Genomic DNA, 18,074 nt, shown 5'->3' on the forward strand with positions numbered 1-18,074 from the left:
AGCAGGACCTTCCAGAGGTCAGTCAAGTGTAGCATAATTCTTCCCCCCACCCCCCAAAGTGACGGTTGTCTGAAAGCACAAAACAACTCCACTTGAGTCTTCCTTTCTTACTTTGGGCAAGGTTTTGGTGGCTCTTCCGGGCTTCTGGTGCTGGGAGGATCCATCTCATTTCTCAACTCGGTTCCCTTTATTTCAGATACGGAGCTTGTAGCTTCAACTGAAGCCCCCTAACTCTGCCCTTCTGGTTCTCTTTCAGGCGCCTCCTCCCACTCCCTGAAGTTTTTCTCTACCGCCATCTCGGAGCCCAGTCAGGGGGAGCCGCAGTTTGTCTCTGTGGGTTATGTGGATGACCAACTCTTCAGTTTCTATGACAGCAACAGCCACAAGATTCACCCTCGAGTCCCCTGGATGGAGAAGGAGGACCCCAAATACAGGGAGACAGAGACCCAGGTATTACATCTGACTGAAGAGGTGTGCAGAGAAAGCCTGGAGATTCTGAGGAGTCGCTACGATCAGAACAAAAGTGAGTGATGGTTCGGCCGCATATTCCCCTCCCCAAGGATCAGAAGGGAGAGAAAGGGGGGTCCCACCCAATGTTCCCTCTAATTTTGGGGGGTGGGTGGGTGGAAAAGTATAGTGTCTGAGCGGCAGTCCCTTTGGGACTGGGCGGCACAGAAATAATAAATAAATAAACAAACAAATAAACAAATAAAAAACCCACCCTGTTTTGCCTCAGAGAATTTCAAAATAAAATACTGTACTGTGTGTCTATAACAGTGAGCTCATAATAGGGCAACTCTATCAATATCAAAATGCCACTTAAATAGTTGAGCTAGTTTCAAACTAGATTTTGATTTTCTTTCTCTCTTCCTTACTCCCATTCTTTTTCTTTCTCTTTTCCTTCCTCTCTTTTTTCTATCTGTTTCTCTCTCTTCCTCTCTCTCTCCTTCCCTCTCACTCTTTCCCTCTCGGCTTCTGGGCAGGTTTGGAAAACTCTGAGTTGATGATGATTTTTAAGTGAGCGATTGCTCACTGCTCAGCTTAGAGGGAACTATGGTCCCACCCAGAGGAAGGGCTGCTGTCATACTTAAAAAAAAAAATGTTTATTCCTTCTTTTGCAATAATTAAAATTTATCCTTGACCCATGGCCAATGTTCCCTCTAATTTTTTTCCGGTGTGGGCGGAAATGTATAGTGTCTGAGCGGCAGTTCCTTTGGGACTGTGTGGCATAAAAGTATAAACAAACAAACAAATAAATAAATAGGAAAAAAATTTCCCTTCTCTTTTATTAAAAGAAATTAATAATAAAACAAAACCAAAATCTATTACTATTAAAACTAAAACAACCAGCAAAACTAAAAACACAACTATTAATAAATCCATGCTTTAAAATCTTTATTTCTTAAATATTTATCATAGTATTATAGTAATCTAGTAATACTATGAAAATCTATCTGAGAGGAAATGGGGAAGGGTCCCTCAGTGGCTTCTCTCTGGGGGAAAAAGAGGTTGTAGGAATTGGATCCACTATTATTTTGTGGATGGGGAACCAGAGCCCACATTTTGGGTTGGTGAAAATCCAAAAATCTTCAATGGAAGGTATGATCTGGGTACCACGAGGTAATTGTGGGGGTTGGGGAAGTGGGGCATCCTGAGGAAAAAACTGCTGAGTGGCCTCTCTTGAAGACTTTCAATGGAGATTGAGGGGTCTCCTTGTCATCTCCCTTCCAGCTTTTGGCTCTGTGTTGAACATCCAGGCGGAGGATTTGAGGCTCTGAGGATCCGAAGCAAGGGGGGGCTGCTTGTCCTCCTTGTGTCCAGAAAGAACCTTTGGGGGAGGGGGAGAAGATGGAGGGGAACATGGGAAGGCAGCTGGATCTGGGGACCTGCAAAGTCCAATTTGGAAGCTGTGAGCCGCCCTGAGTCTGCGGAGAGGGGCGGCATACAAATCTAAATAATAAATAAATAGTAAAATAAATAAGATGAAGGATCTGAAGTCTCATCCAGAAGGACCTAAGTACCTTCATAAGGGAAAATGTACAGTGGTACCTCATGATACGAACCCCTTGTCTTACGAACAACCCGAGATACGAACCCGGGGTTCAGAAAATTTTGCCTCTTCTTATGAACTTCTTTCTTCTTACGAACCCACCGTCGCCGAGAAGCCCTGCTGCTCAGCTGTCGCTTTTTGAAACCGCCAGGGGGCTTCTCAGTATCCTCCTGAACCCGAACGCCAAACCCGAACTTCTGGGTTCGGCGTTCGGGAGGCCGCCGAGAAGCCCCCCGGCTGTTTTAAAAGGTGACAGCCAAGTGGTGGGGCTTCCCAGCAGCCTCCCGAATGCCGAACCCGGAAGTTCGGCAAAAGTTCAGGTTCGGGAGGCAGCTGGGAAGCCCCGCCGCCCGGCTGTCACCTTTTAAAACAGCCGGGGGGCTTCTCGGCGGCCTCCCGAATGCCGAACCTGGAATTTCTGGTTTTGCATTCGGGTTCAGGAGGAAGCTGGGAAGCCCCCCGGCTGTTTCAAAGGGTGACAGCCCGGTGGCGGCGTTTTTTTGAGAGTTGTTTTTTTTCGTTGCATGGATTAATTGATTTTACATTGTTTCCTATGGGAAACAATGTTTCATCTTATGAACTTTTTGTCTTACGAACCTCCCCCTGGAACCAATTAGGTTCGTAAGACGAGGTATTACTGTATTTCTTTTATTTCCCAACCATTTAAAATCCCTTTTCTCCTCTGTTCCTCCTGTCTCAGTGTCCCAGTAGGGGAGAGGGTTTTTTTTTCCTGGGGACTCCACAAACCATGATTCTCTCCCTCTTTCCAGGCCTTCACACACTGCATGGGAAGTATGGCTGTAATATCAGTGCAGAAGGGAGGAAAAGTGGGTTTAACCTTTATGGCTATGATGGGAAGACCTTCATCACCTTCAACACAGAGAACGTCACCTGGGTAGCTCTTGACCCCCAGGCCCATATCACCCAGAGGAAATGGGATGTGGATACAGGATATAATCAGAGAAAGAAAGCCTACCTGGAGGAAAAATGCATCAAGTGGCTGGAGAAATACCTGTCTTACCAGAAGGAGCCGCTGCAGACGACAGGTGAGCATCTGGGTCCAGGGTGAACTTTCCTCCTTTATGTCCGGATTTCTTGCACACATCCGGACTCCTTTGGGTCCCTGGTCTGTAGCCTGGTTGCCCTGAAGGGAATCCACCTCCCCCCCTCCCAGCATCTCTCCAGTGCTGCTTGGTTCTTACTGAGGACCTGTATGCTGCATCAGTCAAAAAGAGGGTGGTGAAAATATTGACTGAAGCCTTACATTTACAGTGTTCCCTCGATTTTCGCGGGTTCAAACTTTGCGAATAGCCTATACCACGGTTTTTCAAAAAATAGTAATTAAAAATACTTTGCGGTTTTTTTTCTATACCACGGTTTTCCCCGGCCGATGACGTCATACGTCATACATCAAAAACTAATAATTTTTGCAAATATATAACAAAAAAAATAATTATTGTCAATAAATAATTATGTTTATAAATATCAGGATCAATAAGTGTGTTATTCAATGGTGAGTACCAGTAATAATGGTGAGCAAATGGTTGTTAAGGAAATGGGAAATGGTAATTTAGGGGGTTAAAGTGTTAAGGGGAGGCTTGTGATGCTGTTCATAGCCAAAAATGGTGTTTTTACATCCGCATCTCTACTTTGCGGAAATTTGACTTTCGCGGGCGGTCTCGGAACGCATCCCCCACGAAAATCGAGGGAACACTGTATTTATTTATTTAGTAAAATTTATATGCCGCCCAACTCCAATGGATTCTGGGAGGCTCCCAAAAGTGGCAACAATTAAAAAGCAGTGTAAAAATGGGTTGCAATATTAACAGTAAAAGTATAAAGGCATAATAATAGCCCATAAAAACCATACATACTCTCAATCATGCATGGGTTCCTGGCAATGTTCCCTGTAATTTTTTTTTTGGTCTGGACGGAAAAGTATAATGTCTGAGCAGCACATTTTCACGCCTGAGCGTGGATCGGTTAGAAACCTGGTGGTTAAGCGAATCTGGCTTCTCCGCCCCCCCGTCCCCCATTATCTTTGCTTGTGAGACGGTCGCAAAGGGGGGCACATGACCTTAAGATACCCAGATATCGGAGTTGCCCCCACCCTCCTTGCCTTTCGCAAGCTCCTTAAAACCCACCTCTGTCGTCAGGCATGGGGGAATTGAAATTTCACTTCCCCCTAGGCTTATAGAATTTATACATGGTATGCTTGTATGTATGAGTGGTTCTTTAAATTGGGGTTTTTTAGATTGTTTTTAATATTAGATTTGTTTTCATTGTCTTTTCATTGTTGTTAGCCGCCCCGAGTCTTCGGAGAGGGGCGGCATACAAATCTAATAAATAAACAAACAAACAAACAAACATACATATGGACCAGAATACCTCCGAGACCGCCTCCTGCCGCACGAATCCCAGCGACCGATTAGGTCCCACAGAGTGGGCCTTCTCCGGGTCCCGTCAACTAAACAATGTCGGTTGGCGGGCCCCAGGGGAAGAGCCTTCTCTGTGGCGGCACCGGCTCTCTGGACCAACTCCCCCCGGAGATTAGAACTGCCCCTACTCTTCCTGCCTTCCGTAAACTCCTTAAAACCCACCTTTGCCGTCAGGCATGGGGGAATTGAAACATCTCCCCCTGGCCATGTTTAATTTATACATGGTATGCTTGTGTGTGTGTCTGTTAGTATATGGGGTTTTTAAATCTTTAAATGTTTTAAACTTACTCGGATTATTTATGATTTGTTTTTCTCTGTTGTGAGCCGCCCCGAGTCCTCGGAGAGGGGCGGCATACAAATCTAAATAATAAATAAATAAATAAATAAATAAATAAATAAATAAATAATACATACATACATACATACATACATACATACATGCGGCCAAGTTTTGATCACACAATCGTGGGGCTGCTGGGAAGGTCGTAAGTGTGAAAAAGGGGCATAAATTGCTTTTTTCAGGGCCGTTGCGACTTTGAACAGTCAGTAAATGAACTGTTGTAAGTCGAGGACAACCTGCCTTCCCCTCTACATGTTTTCTGTGGAGCTTCAAAATGGGATTCCTGATCTGCTGATCTGCTTTTAAAAGAGTGTACTGGTCAGACAGATAATCCTCGACTTCTGTTCTGATCCCAATGGAGGCCAACGTTTCTATGCAAGTTCAGTTCGCTCAACACTACCTATTACCCATCTCCTTTCACATATGACTGTAACTTGTAGCTTGTATCTTTACGATTTACAGTATATTAACATTGATTGTTTCCTGATTGCTTGTCTGTACCCCATGAGAATCATTAAGTGTTTTATCTCATGATTCTTAACGAACATATTATTTCTTTTGGGTACACTGGGAGCATATGCACCAAAGATAAATTCCTTGTGTGTCCAATCACACTTGGCCAATAAAGAATTCTATTCTATTCTATTCTATTCTATTCTATTCTATTCTATTCTATTCTTGCCAGGCAGTCATTAACATGAAATACACTGTCTGCCCTTGCAAGCTTTAGTTGTGGCTCGCCAGGATCAAGTTTTGTTGTGGATCAGCAGCAAATCCTTCACTTAAAACTAAGTACAGTAGTACCTCTAGATACGAGCTGCTCTACATGCAAGTATTTCAAGATACGAGCCACGAGGGGAGAGACATTTCTGTTCTAGTTCCGAGCTGAAATTTGGGATACGAGCCGAGCGTCCACTAGGTGGCGCAAGAATCCTTGCTTTTGGTTACCTCGGAGGGGAAAAACAACTTGTTCCAGATACGAGTTGCCTCGAGATACAAGCTCCCTTATGGAACGAATTATGCTCGTATCTAGGGGTACTACTGTAGCGGGAAATTTTCCTGCCCCTTCAATTTTTCAATCCGCCTTCCAGTCTCTGGAGGTGCTCAGAATTAATTCTGGGGGTGCCGTTTCTGCAGAGCCTCAAGTGGTGACGATGATCAATAGGACGGAGGTGGAGGATGGGATGGAGACGCACGTCTGCCGTGTGGATGGCTTCTACCCCAGGGAGATCGATGCCTTCTGGACGAGGGACGGGGAGGTCTGGCTGCAGGACACTTTCCATGGGTTTCTGGCCCCCAATGTGGATGGGACCTACCACTACTGGATCAGCATCCAGATTGACCCCACAGAGAGGGGCCGCTATCGGTGCCATGTGGAGCACGACGGCCTGCAGGATCCTCTGGACTTGGAGCTGAAGGGTGAGAGGCTGCAGGGAGGGAAAGGCTGGGCTCTTTGGCAGCCTGGAGGGGGGTGGGGGAGAAATCCGGCCCCAGATGTGAATATACGTGAGCTTTTAATCCACCCGTTTCTCCTGTGTTTGACACTGGTGAAGCTGCAGGGACCAGACCATAGAACTGACTTCAGGGGATGTAAAGGAAGCAATAGAATCCCATCACAATATTTGACCTGATGAAATGCCCTCAGGTCCTCTCTCAGCCTCTGCTCCTTCTCAGTTTCTTTCCTTCAGCGCTTTGTTTCTCCAACATCTGCACATGGCTCACTGCATACACCACATTACTCAATGCATACACCACGTTACTCAGTTTGCGCCTGGATGTTTTAGCCTTGATGCGGGCAAGCTTCTGCTTCCCTTCCCCTCCAGCCAGTCCGAGCTGAAGAAGCTTGTTGGATGAGAAGCAAAAACTTCTTCCAAAGGAAAAAAAAACACAGAAAGTCTACTTGCCTCTTGGAAAGAAAAAAGCACTTTTGGGACCACAATCTCTGAGTTTTGTAGCCATATGCTTCAAATCTCGCAAATTGACTCTTGAATCCCCTTCTGTATATCTTCAAATACAGTGATACCTCACTGATACCGCCTCGTCATACAAACTTTTCGAAATACAAACCCGGGGTTTAAGATTTTTTTGCCTCTTCTTACAAACTATTTTCACCTTACAAACCCACCGCCACAGCTGGGATGCCCCACCTCCGGACTTCCGTTGCCAGTGAAGCATCGTTTTTTGTGCTGCTGGGATTCCCCTGAGGCTTCCCTCCATGGGAAACCCCACCTCCGGACTTCCCTGTTTTTGTGATGCTGCAGGGGAATCCCAGCAGGGGAATCCCAGCAGTGCAAAAATGGGCGCTTCGCTGGCAACGGAAGTCCGGAGGCGGGACATCCCAGCTGTGGCGGTGGGTTTGTAAGGTGAAAATAGCTTGTAACACTGGCAACGGAAGTCCGGAGGTGGGGTTTCCCATGGAGGGGAGCCTCAGGGGAATCTCAGCAGCACAAAAAACGATGCTTCACTGGCAACGGAAGTCCGGAGGTGGGGCATCCCAGCTGTGGCGGTGGGTTTGTAAGGTGAAAATAGTTTGTAAGAAGAGGCAAAAAAATCTTAAACCCCGGGTTTGTATCTCGAAAAGCGGGTGCTTCGGATGGGAAAAGGGGTGAGTTTTGGGCTTGCACGCATTAATCGCTTTTCCATTGATTCCTATGATTCCTATGAGAAACATTGTTTCGTCTTACAAACTTTTCATCTTAAGAACCTCGTCCCCGAACCAATTAAGTTTGTAAGACAAGGTATTACTATACTTGAAGGTCCCCGAAGTTTCTGAAAGAGGATATTTCAGGGCAAGGTGAAGTCTTGGGTGGGAGAGGAAGGTATTAAATTCTTCGTGCATCAGACTCATGACTTGGGATGATTGTTTGGTGTCCTCCTTCAATGATCTGTCCTTTCTCCCAATTCAGAACCCACCACTTCAGAACCCACCACTTCAGAACCCACCACTTCAGAACCCACCACTTCAGAACCCACCAATTCAGAACCCACCAATCCAGAACCCACCAATTCAGAATCCACCAATTCAAAATCCAACCTTTGGCTCATCATCGGCTGTGTTGTGGCTGCTCTGATCCTGCTGTGTGTGATTGCTGGGATTGTGGTGTTCTTCAGTAAGTATCCTTTTTGGGGGAAGTGATGGAGGGAAGATGGGGAGATTCCCCCAAAGTCTTTCCCTTTGGGGAGCTCCTTCTGGGCCTCCTTCTGTCCTGTTGTCCCAGCCCTCTTGGGGAGCATCTGAGATCTCAGCCTCTTGGTGGGACTCCAGTCTCGGTTCAGCTGAGTCTGAGATTCAGGCAGTCTGTGGTTCTTCTGAGTTGGGAAGAGGCATCCCAGTTCCTTGGTCCCCCTCAAAGGCTTTGATCAAAGAGCAGCAGAAAAGGATTTCCATGGGAACCTCCCTCCCCTCCCGGCTGTTCCGGCTGCTTCCCCCAATTCCCCTCCCTCCATCTCAGAGGCAGCAGGTCTCTCTTGGGGCAAATCAGTTGATACATTTGTATTTTGAAGAACTTTCTGTCTTTACGGATGGGACAAAGCAACTGTGAAATATCTCCTGGGATTCTTCGTCCTACAGAGGGAGAGTTTGGATGATCTCTGATGAATTCTTTTGAGCTTTCACTGATTTTTATCTTTGCAGAAAGACGTCAAGATAACTACAATAAAGCACCAAGTGAGTAAATTATCCTTTTTCCATGTAATCTCCAACTTAGAGCAGGGACCAAAGGCAGAATCACTTGAGGTTTGTGTGTGTTAAACACAAAAGAATCCCATGAAGCTGCAGTTGTGTGCTATACTCCCTTGTAAGAACCACGCTGGGGAAGATGGGCCCAGTTTTCATTTCAGCTGAATTATTCTTGGAAGTGGCTTTTTTGTATGTCTTTGTGGGTGGGTGTCTATGAGTGGGAGGAAGGAGATCTGAGTTTCTCCATCTCTTCCTATCCACCAAGAGACTAAACCCCCCCTCCCCCACTTTTTTCTTTCTTTTCCAGTATTTGATGGAAGATCTCACAGTTCAGGTAAACTCAGGCACTCCTGAGTGATTAAGAGCAGTGGATGGGACAATTGCTGGTATTTTTGTGTTTATTCAGATGACACGTTGTTCACAATTGGCATTGTTTTATATCAGCCTGTGATAACAGAGGTAGTTTTCGACTTACAATAGTTCATTTAGTGGCCATTCAAAGTTGCAACACTGGAGAAAGTGACTTATAACCATTTTTCACACTGGTTATCCTTGCAGTATCTCTGTGGTCCTGTGATTGATTGATTGATTGATTCATTCATTTATTTATTTATTTATTTATTTATTTATTTATTTATTTATTAGATTTGTATGCCGCCCCTTTCCGTAGACTCGGGGCGGCTCACAACACAATAAAACAGTTCATAACAAATCTAATAATTTACAATTTAAAATATTTTTAAAAACCCATTATTAAAGCAAACATACATACAAGCATACCATACATAAATTGAATTGAATAGGTCCGGGGGAGATGTCTCAGTTCCCCCATGCCTGACGACAAAGGTGGGTTTTAAGGAGTTTGCGAAAGGCAAGGAGGGTAGGGGCAGTTCTAATCTCTGGGGCGAGCTGGTTCCAGAGAGTCGGGGCCGCCACAGAGAAGACTCTTCCCCTGGGGCCCGCCAACCGACATTGTTTAGTTGACGGGACCCGGAGAAGGCCCACTCTGTGGGACCTAATCGGTCGTTGGGATTCGTGCGGCAGAAGGCGGTCTCGGAGATATTCTGGTCCGATGCCATGAAGGGCTTTAAAGGTCATAACCAACACTTTGAATTGTGACGGATGCTTGAGAGGTCATCTAGTCAGGAGTCCTTACACAATTACATCCTGAAGGGGGGACTTTCTTGGGGGACTTTCAATGGTGTTTGGGCCCTCCCCCTCACATACACACACATACTACAAGAAAGCACCAAGTGAATAAATTATCCTCTTTCCATGTAATCTCCAACTTAGAGCAGGGACCAAAGGCAGAATCCCTTGAGGTGTGTGTGTGTTAAATACAAAAGAATCTCATGAAGCTGCAGAGTTGTGCTATAAGGGACTTAATCCCTGGATAGTTCAGTGGATTTCAAGCTGGCTGAAGCATAGACATCAGAGAGTTATTGTTAATGGCGAGTATTCTGAGCAGAGACAGGTTACAAGCGGTGTGCCACAAGGGTCTGTTCTGGGTCCTATTCTTTTTAATATGTTTGTGAGTGACATAGGGGAAGGTCTGGTAGGGAAGGTTTGCCTATTTGCCGATGACTCTAAAGTGTGCAATAGGGTTGATATTCCTGGAGGGGTCTGTAATATGGTAAATGATTTAGCTTTACTAGATAAATGGTCAAAGCAATGGAAACTGCAGTTTAATGTTTCCAAATGTAAAATAATGCACTTGGGGAAAAGGAATCCTCAATCTGAGTATTGCATTGGCAATTCTGTGTTAGCAAAAACTTCAGAAGAGAAGGATTTAGGAATAGTGATTTCTGACAGTCTCAAAATGGGTGAGCAGTGTGGTCAGGTGGTAGGAAAGGCAAGTAGGATGCTTGGCTGCATAGCTAGAGGTATAACAAGCAGGAAGAGGGAGATTGTGATCCCCTTATACAGAGCGCTGGTGAGACCACATTTGGAGTACTGTGTTCAGTTCTGGAGACCTCACCTACAAAAAGATATTGACAAAATTGAACGGGTCCAAAGACGGGCTACAAGAATTGTGGAAGGTCTTAAGTATAAAACGTATCAGGCAAGACTAAATGAACTCAATCTGTATAGTCTGGAAGACAGAAGGAAAAGGGGGGACATGATCGAAACATTTAAATATGTCAAAGGGTTAAATAGGGTTGAGGAGGGAAGTGTTTTTAATAAGAAAGTGAACACAAGAACAAGGGGACACAATCTGAGGTTAGTTGGGGGAAAGATCAAGGGCAACATGAGAAAATATTATTTTACTGAAAGAGTAGTAGATCCTTGGAACAAACTTCCAGCAGACGTGGTCGGTAAATCCACAGTAACCGAATTTAAACATGCCTGGGATAAACATATATCCATTGTAAGATAAAATACAGGAAATAGTATAAGGGCAGACTAGATGGACCATGAGGTCTTTTTCTGCCGTCAGTCTTCTATGTTTCTATACTCCCTCCTAAGAACTAGGCTGGGGAAGATGGGTCCCAGTGTCCGTTTCAGCCAAGTTATTTATTTATTTTATTTACTTATTTATTTAATTGGATTTGTATGCCGCCCCTCTCCAAGGACTTGGGGATGCTCACAGCATATACAAAGACAAAATAGAACAATTCATCCAATTAATATACAAGATGGCGCCGGGCAGATCAGCTGCTGGGCGGCTTCCCTGGGTCTTCCCCCTCTTGCTGGCGGGAGGGCGAGCGGTGGGCATCAGCGAGGAGTTTCCCCACCGCCCATGCAAACTCCTCGCTGCTGCCGCGCCCGCCCTTCGCCTGCCCACGCCGTTCGCTCGCGCCGCTTCCCAGCTGAGTCCTGAAGCGAATTGGCTTCAGGACTCAGCTGGGAAGCGGCGCGAGTGAGCGGCGCGAGCGAACGGCTTGTCCGCCGCCTGCCTGCCCGCGCGCCCGCTGCTCGCCCGCCCTTCGCCCGCCCACGCCGTTCGCTCGTGCCGCTTCCCAGCTGAGTCCTGAAGCGAATTGGCTTCAGGACTCAGCTGGGAAGCGGCGCGAGTGAGCGGCGCGAGCGAACGGCTTGTCCGCCGTCTGCCTGCCCGCGCGCCCGCCGCTCGCCCGCCCTTCACCCGCCCACGCCGTTCGCTTGCGCCGCTTCCCAGCTGAGTCCTGAAGCAAATTGGCTTCAGGACTCAGCTGGGAAGTGGCGCGAGCGAGCGGCGCGAGCGAACGGCTTGTCCGCCGCCTGCCTTCCCGCGCGCCCGCCCGCCCTTTGCCCGCCCACGCCGTTCGCTCGCGCCGCTTCCCAGCTGAGTCCTGAAATGAATTGGCTTCAGGACTCAGCTGGGAAGCGGCGCGAGCGAACGGCGTGGGCGGGCGAAGGGTGGGCGAGCGGCAGCGAGGAGTTTGCGTGGGCGGTGGGGAAACCCCAGCGCCGCTTCCCAGCTGAGTCCCCTTCCCAGGAACCCCAATCTTCGGCTCCTTGCTAGCGCTGCGGAAGTAAAAACATCATCTGCGCATGCGCAGATGGTGTTTTTACTTCCGCAGCGCTACTTCGCGAAAAACCGATCATTGCGAGGGGTCCTGGAACGGAACCCTCGCAATGATCGGGGGATCACTGTACATAAAAATAATCTTTAAAAACTCTAACTTTAAAAACTTTCATTAGCATTCATTCAATAAATCATACTAAAAACATTTGTTGGTCAGGGGGACAATCTAGTAAGCCCAGGCCTGGTGACAAAGATGAGTTTTTAATAATAATAATAATAATAATAATAATAATAATAATAATAATAATAATAATAATAATAAATTTATTAGATTTGTATGCCACCCCTCTCCGAAGACTCGGGGCGGCTCACAACAACGATAAAAACAATATTATACAGGCACAAATCTAATATTAAAAAAACCCCAAAACCTAAAAACCCTATCATAATTAAAAACCAAACAGCACATACATACCAAACATAAATTATAATAAGCCTGGGGGAAAGGTGTCTCAGATCCCCCATGCCTGGCGGTATAGGTGGGTCTTAAGTAGTTTATGGAAGACAAGGAAGGTGGGAGCAGTTCTAATCTCCGGGAGGAGTTGATTCCAGAGGGCCGGGGCCGCCACATAGAAGGCTCTTCCCCTGGGGCCCGCCAGACGACATTGTTTAGTCAACAGGACCCGGAGAAGGCCAACTCTGTGGGACCTTATTGGCCGCTGGGATTCGTGCAGTAGCAGGCGGTTCCGGAGGTATTCTGGTCCAATGCCATGTAGGACGTTAAAGGTCATGACCAACACTTTGAATTGTGACCGGAAACTGATTGGCAGCCAATGCAGGCCACGGAGTGTTGTAGATACGTGGGCGAATCTGGGAAGCCCCACGATGGCTCTCGCAGCTGCGTTCTGCACGATCTGGAGTTTCCGAACACTTTTCAAAGGTAGCCCCATGTAGAGAGCGTTGCAGTAATCGAACCTCGAGGTGATAAGGGCATGAGTGACTGTGAGCAATGACTCCCTGTCCAAATAGGGCCGCAACTGGTGCACCAGGCGAACCTGGGCAAACGCCCTCCTCGCCACAGCCGAAAGATGATGTTCCAATGTCAGCTGTGGATCGAGGAGGACGCCCAAGTTGCGCACCCACTCTGAGGGGGTCAATAGTTCCCCCCCCCCAGGGTAATGGACAGACAGATGGAATTGTCCTTGGGAGGCAATACCCACAGCCACTCTGTCTTGTCTGGATTGAGTTTGAGTTTATTGACACCCATCCAGTCCCCAACAGCCTCCAGGCACCGGCACATCACTTCCACTGCTTCATTGACTGGACATGGGGTGGAGATGTACAACTGGGTATCATCCGCATATTGATGATACCTCACCCCATGCCCTTGGATGATCTCACCCAGCTCTTTCAAAAGGCAAGGAGGGTGGGGGCAGTGCGAATCTCTGGGGGGAACTGATTCTAGAGTGCTGGGCCCCCCACAGAGAAGGCTCTTCCCCTAGGTCCTGCCAACTGACATTTTTTGGTTGACGGGACCCTAGGGAGACCAACCCTTTGGGAATGGAGATCCCATGGAGAAACCTTTCGTATGAGAACCTTCAAGAATGTGAGAAGATCCAGCTGGTGGAGACAATCCCTTTGATTGAGAAGCTGCTCCATTTCCCAAGAATGTGGAAAGGAAAGCATAGCCAGGAAGCTCCATAAAAGAGACGATGAAAAGGCAGCATTTTGAGAGGAAAGGGGCTTTGGTGGATGCCAGCTGGATCTCCTGTTGGTCTCCCACCATGAGACTCTCCAATTAGGAATTGACTGAAAAATGTAGCTTTGCAGCCATCTATATATCTTCATGTCAGCGCTGCCCTCTGGCTCAAGACTTTTAAACCAGAGCTCAAGACGTTTAAAAATTATTTGAAACTACTAAAATTACTTATCTTTCGTTAGTCCTCTGCTAACTTCGTCATATTAAAAACCCAATTGAAGATATAGTTGATCTTATATAATGCTGCTCAATTTGCTCACTGCCCACAATGAAAATATGAATTAATTTTATCTATCTATCTATCTATCTATCTATCTATCTATCTATCTATCTATATGTTTTTTTCTGTCGGATCGCCCTGGTATATTGAAGGAACGTCACAATCCAGGGCCATTTCAAGGCAGTTAATTTATTCATAGCTGACAAATGTATTTATCAGCAAACTAATTTATTCAGCAAAAACATTATATATATGTTGTGTGTTTGGGCCTGGGCCAGCAGATGGGAGATGGGAGAGACGCGCCACAGATGGGAGAGACGCGGCACAAAGTGAATGCGAAAGCCTGGCTGACAGCCAGGAAAATGTGGCAGACAGCCAGGAAGACGTGGCAGACAGCCAGGAAGATGTGGCAGACAGCCAGGAAGACGTGGCAGACAGCCAGGAGGACGTGGCAGACAGCCAGGAGGACGAGGCCACTGGTACGCAGGATTCAGCAGACAGCCCAGGAGATTTGGCATGCAGTCCCTCAGACAGTCTTTCGTCTCTGGGTTCTTCTGCAGATCAATATATTGATCTGCGTAGCCGAAGAGCTATGCAAAGAAGGGATCGCTTTAAGGAGTATTACAAGTCATTTTAGGAGCACCTGGGCTGGGTGTGGTTCTTATACTGAGGGCTGGGTGTGGTTCCCTTAATGAGGGCTAAAGGGATAAAAGGGAACAAAGGCTGTGGCTGTTTATCTGTGTTATTTTGTGGTTCCTGCTCTGAAGTTTCTGTTCCGTGCCGTTGGAGTTTTCAACCCAACTTTTTCAGACAAGTGGGAGGTGAAAACTCTGGGACTTGCTGTTTGCTCCAAAGATTCAAAAGGGCTCCTGAAACGTCTTGGCTCATTTCAGGTTGTCTTCGTTTGTTTTTTCCTGTGTTTTTGTATGCGGCTGAAGTAAGCCTTGCACTATCATTGTTTCCGTACACTAAGGACTGTTTTGAGTAACCCTTTTTTGTTTATCTAATACAAGTACATATAATTTCAATTTATAAGCCACCCTTCTCCTGACAGACTCAGGCCGACATACAAGATTAAAAACAGAAATACAAAATTTTAAAAACTATGAATAAAAAGACTCATCCATCATCCATTCATTAATAATGGCTGGAGCAAGATGTTGTCACTCAACGGTCCCAGGTCTACTAGCAAAGGCATGTGTTTCGATATTTTTGAAAGGTCAGGAGGGTGGGGGCAGTGATAATCTCTGTGGGGGAGTTGGTTCCAGAGGACCGGAGCTGCCACAGAGAAGGCCTGTCCTCGTGGCCCCACCAGCCGGCATATCCTCATATCAGTGCTGCCCTCTGACAAATGTTACCTCTAAGCTGTGCGGGTGTGCGCCCGGGCAGCCATCAGGGCCCCCCCGCGCACTAACTTGTTGACGGCGCGCAAAGCCACACCGTCCTCGATCGCGGGGAGGGGAGCTCTTCCCCGGACAGGTGACGGTGAGGTCCTCCTGCTGCTCGCCCGCTGCCCAGGCCCCGCGCTGGGGGCTGCCCCTTGGAGCCGGGGGCGATGAACCTAGCCTCGGCTTACTTGGCGCCGGTGCGGCGGAAGCGCGGGGCGGAGTAGGTGGTGGCGGCGGCGGCAGCTGCTGTCCCAGGGCCGACCCTGAGCTGAGCTTCCTTCGGCTTCCTTGGAGGCAAAACTGCAAAGCTCACCTGCCGCCTCCAAGGAAGCCGAAGGAATCTCAGCTTGGGGGCGGGCCTGGAGCAGCAGCGGCTGCCGCCTACTCCACCCCGTGCTTCGGCCGCACCGGGTAGCGGGGGAAGCAGCGAAGGTGGTGCTGCCAAGTGTGGGTCGAGTGGGAGGGCACCGGCAGCAGCGGCACTGAGCAGTAGCTGCGGGACAGTGGCGGGGCAGTTGGCTGCAAGGCACTGATGGCGGCAGCTGGATGTGTTGCCGTACATGCTGGCGCTGCACTAGGCACGGGGCTGGCACCTCCATCCTGGCCCAGCCAACGGGCCAGTGCCAGCCCATGCCCATGCCCAGCGCAGCGCCAGCAATGTACGGCAACCTGCCGCCACCGTCAGTGCTGCCGTCTTGGAGCTCCTGATTGCAGGCGACTGCCCTGCGGCGCACAAAACATATTTGTGCGCGTGAGTGGTGTTGCAGGGCAGGAAAAAAAAGAAGAGAGAAAGAGAGAGAGAAAAAAGAAAGGAAGGAAGAAAGAAAGAAAGAAAGAGAAATAGAAAGGAAAGGAAAGGAAAGGAGGAAGAGAAAGAGAGGGAAAGAGTGAGAGGGGAGAGACAAAGAAGAGAGGGGGAAAGAGGGAAAGAGAGAAACATAGAAAAAAGGGAGAAAGGAAAACAGAAAGGAAAAAAGGAAAAAAATGGGAGTAAGAAAGAGAGAAAGAAAATAAATTCATGAATTTAAAGTATATTTATTTATTTTATTTTATTTTATTTTATTATTTTTTGACTTCTATGCTGCCCAGTCCTGAAGGGATTGCCGCTCAGACACTATACTTTTCCGCCCGCAGCGAAAAAAAATTAGAGGGAACATTGCCTCTGATTCAAAAAATGCTGAAATATATTGATCTGGGTGGTCTACACAGATGTTGAACTGTCTTTTCTGTGTTCCGTAGCTAAAGATAAATTTGGGTGAATGTTTGTGTCTTTGTTTGCTTGTGTTGCTGGGAGGGAGGGAGGAAGATCTGAATTTCTCCATCTCCTCCTATCACCCAAGAGACTTAACACCACCTCTGTCTTTTCTTTCTTTTCCAATAATTCATAGAAGATCTGACAGTTCAGGTAAGATGGAGGGCGACACTCCTGAGTGAATAAGCGCAGTGGGTGGAACAACTGCGAGGGTTTTGTCTTTATTCAAATGGCAGGTCACTCACAATTAGCATTGTTTTACATCAGCCTATGATAACAGAGGTAGTCCTCGACTTACAACAGTTCATTTAGTGGCCATTCAAAATTGCAACACTTTACAGTGACTTATAACCATTTTTCACACTGATTACCCTTGCAGCATCCCCGTGGTCCTGTGATTTATAGTCAGATGCTTGACAGATTACATTATTATTATTTATTATTATTATTTATTGGATTTGTATGCTGCCCCTCTCCGCAGACTCAGGGCGGCTAACAACAGTGGTAAAACAACATGAACAATCCAATTAATAAAAACAACTAAAAAACCCTTATAAAAAAAACCAAACATACATACAAACATACCATGCATAACTTGTAATAGCCTAGGGGGAAAGGATAACTTAACTCCCCCATGCCTGGCGACAAAGGTGGGTCTTAAGTAATTTGCGAAAGAGAAGGAGGGTGGGGGCTGTTCTAATCTCTGGGGGGAGTTGGTTCCAGAGAGCCGGGGCCGCCACAAAGAAGGCTCTTCCCCTGGGGCCCGCCAAACGACATTGTTTGGTCGACGGGACCCGAAGAAGGCCAACTCTGTGGGGCCTTATCGGCCGCTGGGATTTGTGCAGTAGAAGGCGGTTCTGGATGTATTCTGGCCCAATGCCATATAGGGCTTTAAAGGTCATTACCAACACTTTGAATTGTGACCGGAAACCGATCGGCAGCCAGTGCATGCGTACATAAGCGGACTATTGTGCCTACCGTCCCTGCCCTTCTGTCTTATTATCCTCAGCTGCTGAGAGCGCACACGTGGCCACACCCATGATTCAATCTCATTCCCATGCCCCACCCTTGCCCCTTGAGCCTGGGGATGGTGAAAATGGTCTTCCCCGTCCCACCAGAGGCACTCCAGAGACCAGAAATGACCCATTTCTCAACTTTCAATGGGCCTGGTAGGCCTGTTTTTTGCCCACCCCAGGCTCCAGAGCCTTCCCTGGAGACAGGGGAAGGTGAAAAAGTCCTCCACCACTGTTGTGGTTAGCTCTGGCCCAGCTCCTGCCCAAAGGACTGTGGGTGTAGGGGAGACATCCATATGCTGCAGGCCTGTTTTGCCCCCGGTGGAATCTGATGATGAAGGCTCCTCTGACCAAGAAGACATGAGTGACAGGGAGGAAGAGAGTGTGACAGACAGCTCAGAAGGAGATCAATTATCTAGCTCCTCCTTGGATTCAGAACAAGAGTTAATGATATAGCCACGCATGCGGAGAGCGATGCATAGGCAAC

General features: G+C 47.4%; 1 protein-coding gene across 1 annotated transcript in view; it reads left to right on the forward strand.

Moving 5' to 3' along the window:
- The window catches only part of LOC139159714 (uncharacterized), a 45,146-nt gene that overhangs the window by 16,745 nt on the left and 10,327 nt on the right, over positions 1–18,074 (forward strand). Inside the window, exons 4-8 of the mRNA XM_070737056.1 lie at positions 257–523; positions 2,821–3,096; positions 7,735–7,938; positions 8,463–8,495; positions 8,815–8,841. Coding sequence (XP_070593157.1) covers positions 257–523; positions 2,821–3,096; positions 7,735–7,938; positions 8,463–8,495; positions 8,815–8,841 — 807 coding nt within the window. The remainder of the gene's footprint in view (positions 1–256; positions 524–2,820; positions 3,097–7,734; positions 7,939–8,462; positions 8,496–8,814; positions 8,842–18,074) is intronic.

Source organism: Erythrolamprus reginae, chromosome 2 (assembly GCF_031021105.1).
Source record: "Erythrolamprus reginae isolate rEryReg1 chromosome 2, rEryReg1.hap1, whole genome shotgun sequence".
NCBI classification, from domain to species: domain Eukaryota; kingdom Metazoa; phylum Chordata; class Lepidosauria; order Squamata; family Dipsadidae; genus Erythrolamprus; species Erythrolamprus reginae.